Source organism: Coffea arabica, chromosome 5c (assembly GCF_036785885.1).
Source record: "Coffea arabica cultivar ET-39 chromosome 5c, Coffea Arabica ET-39 HiFi, whole genome shotgun sequence".
Classification (NCBI taxonomy): domain Eukaryota; kingdom Viridiplantae; phylum Streptophyta; class Magnoliopsida; order Gentianales; family Rubiaceae; genus Coffea; species Coffea arabica.
In genome coordinates this window covers 44,548,567-44,569,192 of record NC_092319.1, presented here as the reverse complement: position 1 = coordinate 44,569,192, position 20,626 = coordinate 44,548,567, and the positions used below count along the sequence as shown (strand labels likewise).

Genomic DNA, 20,626 nt, shown 5'->3' with positions numbered 1-20,626 from the left:
CAACTGGAAATCCAGTCCACTGGACTTTGGGTGGCATATCTCAAAGCAGGTAAATTGTCCAGAATATCAAGTGAATATCAAGCTGGTCTCCCAAGAGTAGTTCACCACCAAGATTCAGCAATCAAAATCAATCAATGAACTCCAGACCATTAAATAGGACGTGAATATTTAGCCACAGAAAACCATGTGGTTGGGTCTTGCCTCCCGTAGAGTTTCAAACCTACAATAACCCGTTTTAAAGGAGTACTACTATCTTTTTAAGGCAAAAAAGGTTATCCTAAATTGTACTATCATATACAAATAATTCATGGCATCCCGTTCAATTCAATCATTTAAGCACGTCGAGGCAAAGTGCCACAGCAGAAGAGATTCAAGAATGCATTTTTTTCCCCCCTCCTTTCTAAAAAAGTGCAACTGAAAAAAATTTTCAGCTCCAAACGGCACCCAAAATACAGAACAACTGTTCTAGTCGTCAGTTAGTTCCAAACGGTACACAAAATACAAACACAACAATTATAGTTCGCTCACCAAAAGACAGCATAGATCATCACCATATATCTTCAAGGGTTTTCTTTTCCCCACTGCACCAAACAAAAAAACCCAAAAACACACACAATAAATAAATATTTATACATGTGCATTAGGGATGGCAATTCCTGACACGACCCGAATACACGACACGAACCTAACACGAAATTAATGGGTTTGGGTTGAGATTTTCGAGAGTTCGGGTCAGAATCGGGTCGAACCCGATGAACCAGTTTCATCACCAAATAAACGGCCAGCAATGTGTAGAAGAGGACACAACAAACCGGAATAGATTTTTCATAGCCGAAAGAAGGAAGGACCAACCAAATGTTTTTGTACCAATGCGGACGGATCCTGATCCTGACAATGAGATTGAAGCTGCAAATTTGGAAAAAAAAAAATAACGTCAAAAAGAAAAAGCAAAAGCAAAAACAAAAACAAAACAGAAAAATCAAAAGATTGTGCGCATGAAAATGATTTGAAAAAAAAAATTTACTTTTATAAACACAAATTCTAACACATTTTTTTTCACGTACGTCGTATCATCATCATCGCAAGTGCTACATATATCAAATCATAAAAAATATTACAAAAAATGCTATATAATAGTGTTATTTTAAATAAACTCCTAACCAAATACACTTAAATAAATATTTCAAATAAACTCCTACTCAAACACACTTACTAAATTAGAATTTCAAATAAACTCCTACTCAAACACACTTACTAAATTAGAGTTTGTTTGGACGGAAGATTATTTGAAATAATTATTATAATATTTTTTATGATGTGATTAAGTGACATTAAAAAGTGATTAAAAAGATAAATAGATATATTAAAATTTATGAAGCAAATTATTTTTTATTAAATTATCCCAACGCAAACGCACTCGGCGATATAGCCTAGATATTCAAACGAATGGAGTACTTTTACATCTTGTTTGTCTTTATGTAATTTTGCCTATTAACATTTTAAAGCCGTCATCCTTTTTTTTTTTCCATGTTTTTGTTGTGGGAAACTTTTGTTATCTTATGCTTATTAACATGCAAAAAATGGTATCTTTGCTGTATTGCCTTCTCCGTTCTTGTGGTCGGAGGTGGTTAATCTAATTTATTGTGCCAATATTTATATGTAAAAACTGCATCTTTGTTGATATTTGTGTAATTGGCACTTCAAAATTGCATCTTTTAGGATCTTTCTATTGGAGCTAGTGAAAGCCAATAAATTTTCTGGCAACATTCTAAGAAGTGTTTTTCTTTGTTTTTTATTGAATGTCTCAGGAAAAACCTACAATGAGCTCTTTGGGAAATGTACTTTTTCCTTTGGCTGTCCTCACGGCGGCAGGGGGAGCTGCTGTTCAAATAGCAATTAAATTTTTAATTCTGCAGGGTAAAGCATTTCCGTTGTTGGAAAAGCATGAGGAAGATTTCATTCAAAAGGTTCCTTCTTTCTCTTTGATAATCGCATTATCCAGTTTCTGTCACTGCTTCACTTATAATTGCTAGATGCTAAGCATGGGATGACTATGGAATATGGTAAAATGTGTGCTTTATCACAAGTACTAGACAACTCAACTGTTTTCCGTGTTCTAGTATACATTTTGAAGGCGGTTCATTATTTCCTAGACGACATTTTCAGTTAGTAAAGATGAATATTTCACATCTTTACTCATATTAGCTGCCTATATTTCTTATCAACCCTTTGTTCCCAAGTTGCATGAGCTTGAATCGCTGGTTCTAGTCACATCTATCAAGTCTTCTAGAATAAATAGCCTTAAGAAATTATTAGGGTGATGCTACTCAAATCAAGTCTTCTAGAAAAAATATGCAACCATGTGTATTCTTTTAAATGTCATTTTTCTTTCCTAATTATAACAAAGCCTTTTTTATGGGTTAACAGAGAGAAACCGAATAGCTATGGATACTAAATAGGCACCTCTGCTTGGGAAACCTGAACCTAGTCAATTTATCAAGTGGACTAGTTTTGAAACAAAGACAAGCTGGCAGTTTTGGATGTGTCTGGCTAGAGTGAGATGTTGACTAGATATGCAAGTTGGACACTGTTTTTACTTAAAAGAGAATATTGGTTTTTAACAGGAAGAAAGACAGACGTACAACCAAGTTGGTGTTATGATTTGCAGTTCAGGATTCAAATAAAAGCTTAGTTTGAATTGTACTGGGTGCATGTTTTATTGAGAAACTTTATAACAATCAGATTTATTTCCGAGCTCAATAAGAGGTACAAATCTTTCACCAAGCCAGGCGAATAGGGTCTTTTAGATTCTCTAATATTTAAACTTATTTCTACAAGATGTTTAGTTCTTTGGAGATGATTAATTCAGGTGGACATAATTCTTCTTTAGCTTAGTTGTAATTAGCTGAAGTTTTTAATATGCTTGAGTAACTATCCATGGAGTAATTGAGTTTGGTGATTGTAAGCATTGAAACTTCTTTGCTCTTGAATAATGAAAGGAAATATACCATTAGTTGGTAAGATGTAAATGAATGTGAGATGAAGTAAATTAGCTGGTCACTTATGCTGTACTTGCATTTGTCATTATACTTCTCTATATTATTGTTTTCCTCTGGGAAGAGGATATTCTTTAGATAGTAAGTGTACTTTGTCATGTTAATCTGTTTTAGTACTTTATTTTTTGAAGAACCCTGTATGTCATCTAAATAGGTTTTTATTACTCTGGCGTGTTCTGTAGTCTGATTGAATTTGAATTAGGTTGATTATGCTGTCACCAATGAAGATAAGATCAGTCAACTGCCAGATGATTTGCTGTCAGGCATCCTCTTGCATTTGGACCTGATGGAAGTTGTTAGGCTGAGAATTTTATCAAGAAGGTGGAAAAATGTTTGCAAACTCAGGGGTGAGCTGCGTTTAAACTGCCTTGACATGTTTAGAGTGAATCAGTCCCATGATAAGTGTAGTCGTCAGGATCAGTTTAGGTTCTTGAAAGCTGTAGACAATTGTTTACAGCTTTGTTCCTGTCAAACCATTACTTGCTTGGAAATTTCATGCTGTTTTCTGAAAAGATTTACCTCTGATTTTATTCGATGGATGCAGTCTATTGCTACATTAGATATTCAAGAACTTCACCTCAGGTTTCTGTGTTCCTCCTCGCCTCTCTGTGAACATGTCAAGTCCAGCACGATTGACCTTTTTCCTATCTCTTTTCAGCTTCTTTCTAAAGCAGCCACATTGAAACATTTGCATCTGTGTGCATGTGTTCTCCAACCAAGGTTTACCAGCCAATTTAATTCACTTAAGAGCCTTTACTTGGACCTGGTTCCCATGAGTAATGGAGAATTACCGAGAATATTGTCTTCATGTGTGAACCTTCAGACGTTGAGAGTTGCATATTGTAAACTTTCTCCTAAGTTATGTATCTCTGGCCAGTGTCTCCAGTTGAAGTGCCTTTATGTTCATTCATGTCCTGGGCTACAGGAGATAGTAATATGCGCTAAAAACCTCAATACTTTTTCTTGCTTTGCGGAGGGTACGATGAAATTTTCTCTCGATGTTCCCAATCTGGAAGATGCACGTGTCCACGTTAGAGGCCCTAATGCCATGCCTTATATGTTTGGAGAAGTTTTCAAGGACTGTACTAAGTTAAAATTTCTGTTGTTCCAAATACGCACCAATGAGGTTTGTACTGATTCCACTATGATGCTTGGTGCTAGTTATTTTGCCTCCGATTCCTTGTATTGGTAGTTATGTTTTTTTTATCTCACTCTTTTTTTCCCCCCTGATTCAGATACGGTATGTGCCTACAAAGATGGATATGTTCAGCAATCTTAGGACATTATCATTTGTGCCCATTATCGAAACTTTGGCTGATGAACTAGAAATTGCACCTATTCTGGTGGCCTGCCCACTTTTGGAGAAACTTCGTCTGCAGGTTAGATTTGGCTTTTTGCATTTTTCCTTTCCTCCAATTATTGTCATTTGCAGTTTCTTGACAACTTTTTAAGGAATCTTATTTTTTGACTCCACTTATTGAAAGCAATTTAATCAACAAATTCGGCGCTTTACTTGTTTGAGATTTGCTAAAGAGATTGGACATTTGGCTTGGCATGTTATTTTTTTTATTTGCTTAATAATTTTCTGGTCCTTTTCTGCTGGGCGGTTGGGCAATCAAATGCTTAAACGATTCCTTTAGTCTCAGTGATACTTATGCTAGATTCATGCTTTTTAGGTAAACGTCTAAATGTATACTTGGTGAAATACTGGATTTGTGTCCCCTAGTTTTCTTAAATCTTACCTGTATTACTCCAACTTTTACTACTGCTGCTTTTTCAGATTTACCTTTCTGTTCTTCGTTGGCCTCAATTGGTAAGTTTGGGCTAGCATTGGGATGCAAGAGCATCTGTAATGCAATCTATGAATGTCTGTAAATCGAACTAATTTGTGGATTTGTGCTGATGGCTAGCAAAAGGGTTTACAGTCAAACTCGATACAAGCCCAACTCATCTTCCATCAAGAGTGAGGTTTACTTTGTAATAGAGCTGATGAATTGGAATGAATGGATTTCTTTTCATCTTGTATGGGTGTAAATTTTGTTATTTGGGGTAATCCTCGATGGTTGTGGGTATAATATATTTGCTGGTCTGTCCAGGTTTAACTTTCATAACTGATGATACTGGGGGGTGAATGGAATCTTGTGAAGAGCTAGTCTTTGAAAAAGGAAAACAAGTATTCCTCTGTAGATGTTTAAATAATATCACTCGGTTTTAGATTGGAGGTTGAATTGAATTTGGCTTGATTTTTGTCATTGCTTGCGCTGCCCTTGTTGAGATTTGTTTTATAACATCTCTTACCGTGCAAAATTATCTTTTCCTTATGTATTGTGCTTTTAAGGTAGAAATTTGCTTCTTCAAATTATTATATTGATCGGAAACTAAGTTAAATGATAAAAGACATTAATCTATCTCTACAAATTGACGCATTTACATGCTTTGTATTTTATCCAATATGGTACAGCAGTTTTGCAAGTAGCTATGAGTGGAGATTGTTTCTAAAATGTTGGAAGTGAATTCTGGGGACTTATTTCATACATACCCCACTTTCTGCTATACTTGCTGTTGAGGAAAGTGGCAACGTTTTAAACTGCTATTTCCTATATTAAGCAGATAGTAAAAAATAGTAGATCAGATTCTTCGAAACAACTTTGATGTGAGTTGAGACTTACAAAGAAAAGCAGGTTTTAATCTTTATCTTTGAATCTTGATTTTGCTTCTTTCTGCATCCTCTGTGGCTTCTGCTATTTGTTTCTTGGCTAACAAAGTCTCGAATAGATGACAAGCCTAATTGAACAATATATTTTTGTTTCAGTTCCTTTGTGAAGGTATAAATCAAAAAAGGGGAAGAAATTGGCCTACAGAGCCTCTTGCTTGTCTAAAAGAGGTAGATCTCGATGGATTTAAAGCGTCATTGAATGAAATAGATTTCGCTTGCTATTTGGCACGAAATGCTCCTGTACTCGAGCGACTCACAACTCGGCCAACCTGTAGAATCTATGTTGAAGATTTTGCAGTAACGACTGCACCCAGTGGTGCCTATTTACGTTCGCTAGTCACTTATCTGCATGGATTAGTAATGCTGCATGCCATCTCCAATAAACTGGAGGTGAATGTTTTGGGACTTCCTTGAGTCTCCGACGAAGTGAGGCCGTGTTCTTGAATAAGCAGATATGAAGCTGGGAGTTTTTGCAGCGGAGGACTCAACAGTTGCTGTAGAAGAGACAATGATTAGATACGAAGCCGGGAGTTCTGGAAGGAGGGGAATCAACCATTACCATGGAAGACAATTCGGGCAGGTGTAGCCTGGAGGGGTCAATATGTACTTTCCAAATCTCTTCGAGTTTGCTAATTACCATGATGTGTTGAACAGTTCAATTGTGGAATAATTAAGAGATCATGTAGGATGTATCATATTATTATATTAAACTCTGGTTAGGCGTAATTCACACAACTTAAAAAGTTTTTAACTTATAATCTTGATGTTTATACTTGAATCAAACGTACATGAAAGCTATGGATTTCTAAATTGCGGACTGGATCCATTGAAGTGGAGGAACTTAATATTCAAGTTTGGGTTGTCTTTTCTTTTCTCTTCTTTATGCTTAGATTGCTTGGAGGTGAATCGTGCATCACCTTATGATTTATTCGCACGTTTTTCAACTACTTTTTTCTCTATTTTGAATAATTTTTTTTTAAAAAAATTTTGCACTTTTCAATCACTTTTCTCTAGCGTAATTTCCAGAAATAACGCGATTGAGGAGAAAAAAGTTCGAAAAGTGGTGGTATAGGCCGATGTTGGATAATTGAAGCGTCGTCACAGATGTCATTATCGGCTACTGAAAAAATCAATTTTCTTTTTCATTTTTCTTTTGCAATTGAAAAGGAAAATTTGTTTTGCATTTTTTTTTCTTTGAATATGCTTAGCCGCATGCAGATGCGGCTAGCCCTTTTTTCATAGCCGCGTGCATATCTCTCCCAACTTCTTCCTTTGTGAGTCTCCCTAATTTTTTCGTTCTATTGCTGGGGTTTTGTATTGAAGAACTCCTGCAACTGTGGTTCTGCATTTGTTCATTTCCATTGTGTCGCCGCAATTGTATCTTTAGATTTTTTATCGAAGAACTGCCAGCATTGTGGTTGTGCATTTGTGCTTTCACATTGTGCAACCGATTGTTGGTTTATGGTTTGCTATAACTGGAAAACGAAGCCGTAGATGGTTCTGCGCATTTTTCAATTTGCTGCATTTAACATTTATTATATGAATGCTACATTGTTTATGGTACTTTAAAAATTAGAGTTTAAATTGAGGATGATAAATTACGATTTAGGATTTATAAATTAGGGTTCAAGTTTTATGAATTAGGATTTTGACTTTAAAAAATAGAGTTTAAGATTTATATATTTGGATTTAGGCTTTATAAATAAAGGGTTTAGGCTTTATAAATTAGGGTTTTCGATTCATCAATTTGGATTAAGGGTTTATAAATTACGATTAGGGTTTATAAATTAAGATTCAAGTTTAATGAATTAGTATTGAAAATTTATTAATTTGGATTTAGGGTTTAGGTTTTATAAATTTGGAATTAGGCTCTAGGGTTCAGTTATTATACTTTATGGTTTCATAAAAAAATAAAAAAAAATTGGTACATGCGGCTATTAAAAAGTAAAAAAAAAAAGGGTGTTAAAATGGTCGCCGCATAGTGCATGCGGCTATGAAAAAAGGGCATGCGGCTAAGCATATTAAAAAAAAAATGGAAAACAAAATTTTCCTTTTCAATCGCAAAAGAAAAATGGAAAAGAAAATTGATTTTTTCAGTAGCCGATAATGACATTTGCGGCGACCCTTCAATTATCCAAGATCCGCCAACAACACCATTTTTCTGACTTTTTTTCCTCAAGCGCATTATTTTTGGAAATTCGCCCTTTTTTCTATCTTGAATAACGTTTTTTTTTTTATCTCCAATATATTACAGTATAAAAAAATGCTAGTACAATATTATTTTTAAAAAAGTTCCAATAATCTTCAATCCAAACAAACCTTTAACTGCAGTGTGAACAAGATAGTGGTTGTGTTTTAGATGCACGTTTCTACTTGGAGTCCGCGTATGTTGTCAGCATTGATAACTAAAAAAAAAAAAAAAAAAAAAGGTTGATGCTGTTGAATCCTTGTCATAAACTTTACCTAATTAAAACTTCTTTTTGGGTGAAAGAATCACATCGTGGTGTTTGATGAATTAAATATGTTGACTTCAAGCTTCATGAAGCATGAGTTCAATCAAATCCTATATAAACTAGTGTACATTTCAGCAACGATTTAGGTGCAGGTTTGTTTGGACAGTGAATTATTTGTCAAAATTTATTTGTTTACATCAGCAATACAATTTTCAATCAACTTTTTATCTCACATACATCACATAAAAAAAAAAAGTGTTGCATTATTTTTTAAAATAAATTATCCCAAATAATCTATTATTCAAACACAAATTAGAAGACGCCGAGGAAATCTTTTTTTTTTTTTTTTTTGTCGGTTGCTTAATTATCTTGCCATTTATAGTGGTATCTATTGGTCGTGTATATATTTTTATTGTTCTGATACTAAAGAAGAAAAGAAAAACTTGATGCCCTGAGTCAGGTAAACAATCCTGTTCTTGGCACTTTGAACAAAGTACAAATGATCGATAGGAAATGAAAAGTGGAAATGAAGGTTAAATTAATGCCCAAACTCCTCCTGGTGATCTTTATTATTTATCATCCCATTTCAGTTGGTATAAAGACGAATGAGACATTTGGCCTATTTGTTCCTCTTTTAAGCCAACTTTGCTATTACATTCATTAGTTGAGTGGTTCCCATTTGATGAAAAGGGAGTTGTGGGTTCCAATCAAAGCTTAGTTGCATGTTGCTCTCGTATATGGTCTCATCCTTTTTTCGGGTCACAGGAGGTTGTGGTTCTTAGAAAATTCACTTAAATCCAACATTTTTAAGACAAAATTTCACTTGTCATATTTTTGTTAGAACTAATTTCACCTGAGAAAGATAAGATACTCCAAGGCATCAAAATTCAGGAAGATTTTCGTCTTAACTAAACACTATCTTTGTTTAGACCCATAATTTTCACATGATACTTGAAATTTTCACATGAAGAAGGATTACCCTAATAAGGAATTTATGCTGCCGCGTCCTCTTCACTTTTGCCCTCGGATGTCGGATAAGAGGGCAAGTTTGATACCTTAGACTTCAAGTCTGGTTCTTGGCTAAAGAATAGAGTCAATAGGCCAAAGAAGACGTGCTAACAAACATTTAACAAGTCCTCGTCCTAATATTTGACAATAAGACTTGAGAAATTGCTAAACTTGTAATCTATCTAAAGGAAGGGCAAAGAATGGGCAAGTCCCATTTTTCAATCCGGATAATGAATTTAAACTACGTTCACTGGATGTGGGGTTTGCTTCAAGAAAAGGTAAGAGATTGCCTGTTAGGTTCATTACAGCTCCTTACGATGCAAAGCAAAGGATGGCAGTTTTCTAAGGAGGGGTTTTGCTGTGCATGTCACATTTCAGTTGGGAAGTGTTTTTCCCTTTTAATAAAAAGCAAATTTCATTAACGAATTGCTAGAAATCGTTCAGCATAAATTGGTGTTCTGATAATGGATTAAACATGCATTAGAATTAACAGATCAGATATGCAATTTAAAAATACAATACATCTGAAAATTTTTAAATAGATCTACTGTTGGGAAGCGTTAAGTTCGTGCAATTTTAGATTTTTTTTTTTCTGTTGGAGCGAATTAATTAATCTCATATACTATTGATCCCATCATTGTAGGTTAATTTTAATTCCATCATAACAAAAAATAAAAAAAGCGAAAAAACACACACAAGAATAGAGCTTCATGAGTTTGAGCAAACAATTATTTAAATTTAATGGATTCATATCTTAATATGTTCAGACGTATTTGATAACCTACAATTAAACATATGAATTAATTAAGTAGCACTGAATTTTCTAGATAAAACTTGTTTTAAAAAATAAGTGATAACCTATTCATTTATCACTGAATATAAAATATATTCAAATGTATTTGATTTAATGCTTTACAGCTGATCAATAATTTAATGAATTCAAACTTCAGATTTCAGATTTCAATTTTTAAACTTCAATTTTATCAAGAGCAGCCTTATTTGAGCGACTACATGTTAGGCTATGGATTAATAAACGAATTAGGAATCCCTTAAATCAGTTGAGCAAAGAAAGATTTGTGATGCTCCTTTCCTTCCCCCAAATTGTTGTATTGAGTTTCCCTTCAATGCATTGCTACACACGCCACCGGAAAACATGAAACCACACGCAGCTTTTGTTGTCGACAAAGTGAATGACTAAAGGAAAATGACAGCACATCTGCTTTCTTTGAGACTGATGAGTTATTGGCCTTTGGGTGTTTTACATGTGTAAGTATCAACCCAAAGATATATTCTTTCTTTTCATTCTTAGGCCAAATCTTGTTCTTTAATCATTGTTGGCGACGGATCTTGCTCCTACATGCAACGAGAAATTGAGAAAAGCAAAGTCACTAACCCTTTTTGCGGATCTATTTGGATAATATGTTCATATGATAATTTGTCCTCAACCATGACAGCTACATCAAAGCAGACAAATTTAGTAAAGCGTATGAATCAAAGCGTCTATAAACAAACAAATACCTTTTTTTTTTTTTTTTGGAAAAAAAAAAGAAGCTACTTTGGCCTGATCTATGGGCTCCATTCGGTGATCTTTATAAGGCAAAAGTTGTCGACGAGTGTCGAATCATATATATAGCTTATTTGTCCTCGCTGAAATTCTTGCACTTGAGTTTTTTTTATCAAATTTGTCTGTTACAAGTTTTTTAAAAATTTTACTTTCAGTAATCTCAAAAAATTTTTAAAAAATTTTAAACTATACACTTTAAATTTTTTTTTTTAAAAACTTCTACCGTAAGTTACAGTAAAATTTTAAATAAATACCTAACAAACTCACTTGCCAAATGAGGCCCTAAGTTTTTTTTTTTTTTTTTGGTTGGTTATTAAAGAAAAAACTAATCAATGATTGAATGATATTAATTTCCTTTGAGAAATCCGTTTCCTTGTGATTGCATGGCAAATTAACTGAAGCACGGCACTGAGAAGTAACAGATGTACGATTTATAAAAACTGAATTGATTTTGTTTATGGAATATGTGGTCAGACTAGCAGCCTTCTGTACAAATCTGACAGAGTGGGTCTTGCAGTCAAACTTGAACGACATCAATTGGAAAGTTGATACAATTACAGCGAAAATAATTCCAATGGCGGCACCAAAACACTCGTGCCTATTAGTAAGGTTTTTGTTTAATAAGATCTGTGTGCCTGTTAGTTTTTAACACAAATTTTTTTTAGGCTCCCTCCTCCTCCTCTGTGATTTATGATAAAATAAATTATATAATTATTATCATCTTCAGAAAAAAAAATTACAAAGTTGGTACAGTCTCCAACCCCAATTTCATATAAAATTCTTTTCGTTTGGATCACTGTTTTTTTTTCTGAATTTTTATACAAAAATATTATAACGATTTGATACATGTGAAGTAAAATATAATAAAAAAATATATTTACAAAAAAATATAATAATTTTTTAGTAGAAAACTACAATCCAAGCACTCGTATAAATAACCTTTAAATTTACAAATGCTCAAATGATGATTCCAGCAGAAATGAAGTACAATTAGGACAAGTGAGGTGTCAAAGATTCTAAGTTATAACATCATTGGGTACCTTCTAAACTAAAGTACCCAAGTGTCGGTCGTCTAATTAGAATTGAACATTGAACAAGAAGGGTTAGGAGGAGGACAAAACATAGGTGCAACGGATGAACAAGCCCGCCCCCACTAAGGAAAACTAGTATGAAAGAAACTTCAAAGCTTAAATATTATTGTCTTTCTCTTAGAACAATGACAAGAAATATTTCAACACATCTTGGCCAAGAAAAAAAGAAAAAGAAAAAGAATTTGAAGAAGCTTTGCTGCTCGAGTACTTAAAAAATACAGCAAATAGAGAATTTCTCGTTGATATCTCATTCACCTCCTGACTTCATTGCTATTCCTTTTTCTATTATGTTACAGGGAGAGGGCTTAGGTCATCGTACAAATTAAATACCTAATCGTGTTATGATAATGCAATTAAGTTGTGAGATTTCATCCAAGATGATATCCGAGATACAAGTTATCATCCAAGCTTTCCCCATGAAACCCCAACTACCAACTGAAAACAAAAGCATGTTAAAGGTCCTAGGGCAAATAAGCCGGATAAGTCACTAAACTTTTTAAATAGAATAGTAGAGTTTTAGCCGCTCAACATCTACGAGCATATATTTATTCGCTAAACTATCAAAAGTGTGAATTTTGGACTGCTTTCACCATAAATTTTGCTAGATCTGATAATGTCTTGTAACTCATGCAACTCTTAAATCTGGCAAACTTAACAGTAAAAACAAACAGGCAGAATGCCCAAAATCCACACTTTTGAAAGTTTAGTGAGTTAATACGTACTCTTAAAAGTTGAGCGGTTTAAATATTACTATTTAAAAAGATTAGCGGCTATTCAGATAATTTGCTCAATATTTTATATTTTAAATATTAGTACCATTTTTTCCGGGGGCATGGTTTCATTGCCCTTTTTGTCCTTTTTAATGGTTTCTTTTACCTTAGTTGTCAACATTCATTTCTTTATTTTTATTTTACAAGTGAAGTAGTAGTGCTCATCTAATGGATCACCTTAGACACCAGATCAAGTTGCAACCCGGATCCCAGTTGAAACATAAAACCATTCCCCAAAACACAAAAAGGTTCCCAATCTATGGCAACTTACCACTAATAAATCTTTAATTCTTTTATATTGCAACAAAACAAATGAGCACTAGCAAACTTTATGTCAAAGAGCAATACAAAGTGAAAGAAAGAAACAAACCAAAAAAAGCAAGAACCATATGCTATTTGAACTCTGCCTGCCAGTTGTCCTCCACGTGGATATCACCATACCCTGCCAACCCAATATCAGATGAGCACTACGCAGAAAACTACGTACATGCCAAATGGTAAGCAAGCACAACCAACAAAGTGCACGGGCCATTACTGCACTTAAATTATACCTAATTTATCACGAGAATATACATATTTATATTTATACATAATTTATCACATGAATATAAATATTTATATCGATTGCATCTTTCATTTAGATACTTTTTTTTTGTAAATTAACTTCGCTTTTGTGAGAAATTAACCTAAATCTAGCTAATTATAGTGAGCCATTTAAGAAATCAAATCAAAATTCAATAATATCGTTTTGTTCGAAATTCTCCAACCTTGTAGTTGTCATTCTCCAAAAATCCAACATTGAGTTGGCTTCTCCTAAATTTCCCCAAAAAAAAAAAAAAAGTCTCTTTGAATTGAAAATTATTCAAAATTCTTTGTATTATTCACTGTAATATATATATTTTTTGTGATGTGATATACGTAAATGATAAATTAATTAAGAAGATAAAACCATAGTTAAAAATGACAAATTCTTTTTAAATAATCACATGTCCAAACACTATGCTTCGATCAACTATTTTAGTTTTTGCACGTGAAAAGATTGAAATTCTATTGTCAATATACATAATAATTAGAAAACGTCAATATACATAATAAATTGTAAAAATCCTCAATAATAAGTACGAATATACATCCCAAATACATGCAACAATAAGAAAATGTCAATATACATAAGATATTGCAAAAATCCTCAATAATAAGCATACAAATTTACCTCCCAAATACATGCATAATTTTATATAAAAAATATTATTTGCACTCTCACTTTGATTAATTACACTTTTACTATCATTTTAGTCATAATTTTTAATTATTAAATTATATGATAAAACAATGTGTGAATTTCAAAAAAAAAAAATTTGAGTGGAAATATGCATTTCTCACTCCATACACGTGCAAACAGATATATTACACACACAACCCCCTAGATCCACGGCTGAGAATGTATAGGCTATATAATCTCCAGCTGACACTTTCTCTCTCTACAAATTCACCTCACCCCTTAATTTTCGCTCTCTAAAACCCTCTCTCTTTCTCTCTCCTCACCGACAGATCTCCACCTCCGACCCTTCCTCCTCCTAGGGTTTCTTGAATTGCTGTGCATCTTCTTTACGTGATTGTATATATAAATCGATATATATGCATTGATGAGGAGGAGTGGTGTTTTCGGATAGGAAAATTTGAGTTTTTGATCATCTTTGAATAATTATGAGGATTTTTCTATGATTTTGATTGGTTTAGTTGGCGGCGAGGAGGAAAACGAATTGAACGGCGTCGTTTTTGGTGGTAGGTTTAGAAAAGTAGGGGATATTGGAGGAGAAGACAAGAAGTGTATGAGGGAATTGGACAGAATTGTTGAATTGAATAATAACTCGAAGCGGACTAGGTGGGATTTGTCGTTTTTGATTCGTAGCCGTGGCCGCTGGGGCAAATGTGGCTGAAGTTTTGGACGAATCTCCATTGATTTTGATCGAAAACCTTGAAAAATTTTCCTGACTTTTCAGAGGGTTTTGGATATTTTGCCCAAAATGCAGCCTGATCATAGAAAAAAAGTGAGCTTTTTTATTCTTGAAATCATAATTAATCCTGAAATTTCCAATATACATGTGAAAACCGACAAAAAAAAGTCGAAAAGTTATATTTTAATCACTTTGTGTTTTTTTTTTGGAATATGATGTGAATTTGTTTGTTGGTTGATTCTGATGAGGGGCATTAAGGAGGGGTGGGTAGTTTACAATTCTTGTGCTGGAATAATAAATGCTTCTTTTTCTTATCTTAAACATCCTGAATGAAATGTTTGTGAATTATGGTTTCATTTCTCTCTGTATGTATGAAAGAACCTGATTCTGCTGTATAAAGGTCGTTTTTCCGCCTTTTTTCTTGTTATGTCATTCGTTTTGTTAATTCACATGAATTTATTTCTCTTATTCTTTTGATTTACTCGAGTAGTGAAAAAGATCATTTCCCAATGTTGAAGGTAAGGATAAGAAGCTTTTTTTTCTTTTTGGCCTTATGTCAGTATGCTAACAATATCAAGTAAATATTGTGGGATAGAATATAGTTTAATTTGGTCTGAACTTCTTATTTGACAAAATTTTTTTTGTTGATTGGATATCATCTGCCTGTTTAGATTTTCTTCTCGACATTCAAGCTTTTTGTTATTGGAATTGGTTATCTGCAAGAGTCTAGAATCCTTGTTACCTTTTGCCAAATCTGTTGTGGATTATTCAGAGGATCACATGATGGAAAATTACTCTGCAAGAAAAGCACCTGGCAAAAGTGAATTTGTAGTTCCTCCTTCTATGCTTATTTATACAGTACAATTCGGTTCTTCCTATGAGATGCTGTGAGCATAATGTCCCTCTGAAATATGATTTGATTCTGAGACAATTGTGGCATTAAGGGTAGTCAAAATATAAGTAGAACATGTTATTTTGTTTCTGCTTTGGAAGGAATAATTAGTTGTTTGTTCAGTGGCAAACTACTAGTTATGTGCTCAAGTTTACTAATTTCCCTATCCTCTATTTGTACTAATTTGAGTTTATTTTATTTCACAGAGCTCAACAGAGATGGATTTCTTCTCTGAATATGGTGATGCAAGCAGGTATAAGATTCAGGAGGTGATTGGAAAGGGAAGTTACGGTGTTGTTTGCTCTGCAATTGACACTCATACAGGTGAAAAAGTGGCGATTAAGAAGATACATGACATTTTTGAGCACATTTCTGATGCGGCCCGAATTCTCCGTGAGATAAAGCTTCTTAGACTTCTTCGTCATCCGGACATCGTTGAAATTAAGCATATTATGCTTCCACCTTCGAGAAGAGAGTTTAAAGATATTTATGTTGTATTTGAGCTCATGGAGTCTGATCTCCACCAGGTTATCAAGGCAAATGATGATCTGACTCGGGAGCATTACCAGTTTTTTCTTTACCAGTTGCTTCGTGCTCTGAAATATATTCACACAGGTTGCCTAATGCTTATTCCACTTTCCAACTCATCTGAGTCTTCTCTTCTTCAGTCAGACCTAGAATTGTTTATGATTGGGAAGTAACTTTAGAAGTCAATGTTGAGTAAAATTTCCACTTTAAAATTGATGTAGTATTTTTCTTGGATTATATATTTTCCTTTTAGCTTTGCTATGGCTTATTTATTTCTTATAGGCTCTAAATGTGCCAAGATTATATTGTCCTTCTTGTTTAGACATCTTATGTTTGTTATCTGACACTGCAGCTAATGTTTATCATCGAGATTTGAAACCCAAAAATATACTGGCTAATGCAAATTGCAAGCTTAAAATTTGTGATTTTGGGCTGGCCAGAGTTGCATTCAATGACACACCTACAACAGTGTTTTGGACGGTATGTAATGAACCATTGCTTATGCGTAGTCACTTTTTTCTGATTTCTCATTACGGATAAACTTGGATTTGTTTTTCCTCGATTGCTGTAAGTTATAGTCTGCAAATCACAGGATTATGTTGCCACAAGATGGTATAGAGCTCCAGAGTTATGTGGATCATTTTTCTCCAAGGTATGATTCTGCATGGTATACGCCACCTGGTAAATTGAGACACAGAAACAGTGAACTTTTATTTAGTATGTGCCATCTGGCCAGGTCAATTAATCTGAATGGAGCTGAAGTTAAAAGTGTTTTCTTATTTATACAATATGGTGTTTTGCTTGTGTACCAAAATAAAGATATAGTTGGCTTATGCATTTGAAAGATTGAGATTTTCGGGACATTTTCCACGGGTTATTGTGGTGAAATGGAGGCAAAATTCATGGCAACAACTGTTGGTTTAAGGAAATTATTTGTGAGTTTGACGCACCTTGGCTGAAATGCATGTCCAAGTCTTCCAGATAGCTTTATTCAGTGCAGAATATTGCAATATGCACAAAATTTGAAGCTCATTTACTGTTTATCTTCTTTAATGTGTTCCATTTGGATGCAGTATACACCTGCAATTGATATTTGGAGCATAGGCTGCATTTTTGCTGAGGTTTTGACTGGGAAACCACTGTTTCCTGGGAAAAATGTTGTCCACCAACTGGATTTGATGACAGATCTTCTTGGCACACCATCGATGGATACCATTTCTAGAGTATGGTCCTACTTTTTTTTTTTTTTAGAACAGATCTATGTTTGAAGATGTGCTTCTTTCAATGTTTGGCAGTCACATACCTGTGAATTTTTGAGATTGTTGTGGGTTCGGTTCAGGTTCGAAATGATAAAGCTAGGAGATATCTTACAAGTATGCGGAAGAAACAGCCTGTGCCTTTTTCACAGAAGTTTCCAAATGCAGATCCATTAGCTCTACGACTGTTAGAAAAGCTGCTTGCTTTCGATCCAAAGGACCGGCCTACTGCTGAAGAGGTTTGTCATGGCATTATATGCTTCTGCCTTTACTTTTCATATGGAAGTCAGAGACTTTTAAGTCTTAGGTTTAGTCTTCATTATATGAAATTCCCTTCTTTATCTTGTTCAGATTTGTACATGTTTTTCAAAAAAGTTGTGGTACAGTTTATTAGACTTTGCTTTCTGCAATGCTTTGTCCATCCACTCTTTGATAGTTTTCACATCTCAATGTGCTAGCTGGTTGATCATAAAAAGCTGATAATCATCCTAACCATTTTGTGATAGGCATTAGCTGATCCTTACTTCAGGGGACTAGCCAAAGTTGAAAGAGAACCATCTTGTCTGCCTATTTCAAAGATGGAGTTTGAATTTGAGAGGAGAAGGGTTACCAAGGAGGACGTAAGGGAATTAATATTCCGCGAAATACTAGAATATCATCCTCAGCTGTTGAAAGATTACATGAATGGAATAGAAAGGACTAATTTTCTCTATCCTAGGTAGTAAGAGTTTCTCTGTGCCTTATCTTATTTGCATGTTGTAAATCTCTCTCAACTTGTCTACTTTGTTGTCACTGATATTTGGTGTATCTGCTCTCTGCAGTGCCGTCGATCAATTTAGAAAGCAGTTTGCACATCTAGAAGAAAATGGTGGTAAAAATGGTACAGTGATCCCCTTTGAAAGAAAGCATGTCTCTCTTCCTAGGTAACTTTAGATCTTTTATGTGTGTTTTGCTTCTTCCTCAACTTGATGTGTTGACTATCTAAAGTTTTTAATCTGAAGTTGTTAAACTGTGGGCTGGGATGGTTATCAACCAGTTTCTTGGCCATTTGCTTAGAGAAAACGTTGATGTATAGTTGATTGTTGGCCTTGATCGAGAAAACCTGTTTAGAATATAGAGGAGTTTTCCCCATGGGAACTTGGAGAAAACTTGTCCAGTGAATGGTTCAACAACGTCCAAGCTGTAGTGTATTGTACTGAATATCCAATGTATACAGTCTATTCCCTTGTGTTACAGCTTATGGAAAGACCGTATGCATTTGGTTTCCTTTTTTACTCCCAAAAGGTTTCCAGGATTGCACCAGAACCCCCCCCCCTCCGGCACAAAATAGTACTTTGGTCATTAAGCAGCAGCCTCATATATAGTCTTTGGAGAAAAGCGAGGGGACTCTTGCTTCACGAACCAAATTGGAACTTTGCATCCTAGTCTGTCTGATAAAGATGAAATACATATGAACTTTATTTGCCTTAAATTTTTTCACTTAGAAATGGATTGTTATTATTGACAAGCTAATTGAATTTGTCTTTATATCATTGGGAAAATGTTTCATTTTCTATGGAAACTACTGCAAGTGGCTTGATGATTTGATCTGATCAAAATTTACACTTTATTGTGAAGTTGTGTTTGTGGTTCCGTGTTTGTTAGCTATAAGTTGTCTTTATGATGAGAAATGCTTTATCAGCTTCTGGTCCATCGGATATGGTGACCTTGGGGCATATCTGGAATAACTTAATTGTATTGCATTACTTGGCTGTGCATAATGATGGTGACAATGTGTGTGTCTTTTATTTTCCCTTTTATTTCGTAGGTCTACTATTGTACATTCGAATGCAGTTCCTCCTAAAGAACAGTTAAGAGCTCCTACTTTGAAGGACAGGCAAAACGGCGAAGAGCCATGTTGTAGAAATCCCAGAGATTCTGATGGGCTTCCTGGTAGTCTGTCCAGAACCTTGCAGACACAGCAGAGGATCCCTCAAGGTGAAGTTTCTTTCATGTCAATCTCTTTGTTTAATTGATTGTTCATCATCCTTATGAGTTAGTATTGATTAACCAGAACATAACTGGTTGTGAAACAACAGCATCTATTACTCTCATGAGCATTTCTCTGTCCATCACTAAGTCACCTCATCTCTTTCTCTGCAATCTGCTAACTGGATTTTGTGTTCGACATTTGTTGGCTAAACATTTGAATTCCTGATATCCAGCTAAACCAGGAAAGGCGGTGGGGCCAGTCTTACCATACGAGAATGGAACTGTCAATAAAGAATCATACGATCCTAGAACAGTTGTCAGAAACCCTGTCCTTCAACCTCCACCACAGGGGATCCCTTCTGCATATTGTTATCATGGTAGTGGTACAGTAAAGCCGGAAAAATCTGTGATGGAGAATGAGAGGAAATTGTCTTCACAAGGACGACAAATGCCTCAATGTGGCATGGCTGCAAAAATGGCCCCTGATATAGCAATAAACATTGACGGCAACCCATTTTACATGACACGCACTCCAGGGACAAAGGTGGACCAAGTTGATGATAGGATCACAATCGATACAAACTTGTTGCAGGCAAAAGCTCAATTTAGTGGAATAGGAGTTGCAGCAGCTGCGAGTGCCGCTGCGAGTAGAAAAGTAGGAACTGTTCAGTTTGGTTTCTCTAGGATGTATTAGTGAAATGTGGTGTAGGTGGGATGGAGGAGTTGGTAATAGGGATGTATACTGGGGAAGTTGGCCTTTTATGGGAGGATGAGAATCGAGTATTCGGAACTGGTGGCGCAGTGTACATAGGGTTCTTCATGTTTGTCCTCTTTAAAGGTCCAACTTCCTTTGCTGTCAGTAAATTTTTACGTTTTCGCCTGATATATTAATATTAGTGAGACAATAAACCCAGTTTTGGTTCTCAGGTTTCTCGTTCACCCCCTCCTTGCGTCAGTCTCTCTCTCTCTCTCCCTCTCTCTGTCTCTCTGTGAGTTTGCTGTGTATGGCACGTGTTCTTAGGGTGTGGCCTGAGATTCTTGTTTTTCATGGAATTCGCGGGCGCACGGGTGGGGAAATCTGAGACTCTTGAGTAAGGCTCAAGAGTCTTGGTTTGTAGATGTACGGGTGCTGATACAGAGACATCATCCTGAACAAAGTTTGGCAAATTTGCAAGTTGCAGAGTGGGAAGAGATAGGGTGACCACACCACAAAGTTGGCCTTGTTTTATCAAATGGATGTTAGTGATTTGGAAGGATGACAAGCTTGTCATGGATTTTGTCTTTTTGGGGTGGGGTGGGGTGGGGGAGGGGGAATAGGGGTGCAAACGAGCCGAGCTCGAGCCGAGCTTTGGCTAATCGAGCC

At 35.1% G+C, this 20,626-nt stretch overlaps 2 protein-coding genes across 2 annotated transcripts; both read left to right on the top strand.

Annotated features, from left to right (window-relative positions):
• Positions 1-1,772: 1,772 nt before the first annotated feature.
• On the top strand, positions 1,773-6,624 carry LOC113690728 (FBD-associated F-box protein At4g13985). The gene is made up of 4 exons (XM_027208739.2): positions 1,773-1,967; positions 3,259-4,182; positions 4,292-4,435; positions 5,869-6,624. Exons 1-4 carry the CDS (start codon positions 1,800-1,802, stop codon positions 6,184-6,186), a joined length of 1,554 nt encoding a protein of 517 aa, XP_027064540.1. The 5' UTR covers positions 1,773-1,799; the 3' UTR covers positions 6,187-6,624.
• A 7,496-nt stretch (positions 6,625-14,120) lies between these two features.
• On the top strand, positions 14,121-20,189 carry LOC113690088 (mitogen-activated protein kinase 20). Its single transcript, XM_027207905.2, has 10 exons — positions 14,121-14,709; positions 15,715-16,123; positions 16,389-16,516; positions 16,629-16,688; positions 17,110-17,259; positions 17,376-17,531; positions 17,799-18,010; positions 18,114-18,215; positions 19,100-19,269; positions 19,497-20,189. The coding sequence occupies exons 1-10, from the start codon at positions 14,686-14,688 to the stop codon at positions 19,955-19,957; spliced, it is 1,872 nt and encodes a 623-aa protein (XP_027063706.2). The 5' UTR covers positions 14,121-14,685; the 3' UTR covers positions 19,958-20,189.
• The last annotated feature ends 437 nt before the right edge of the window (positions 20,190-20,626 follow it).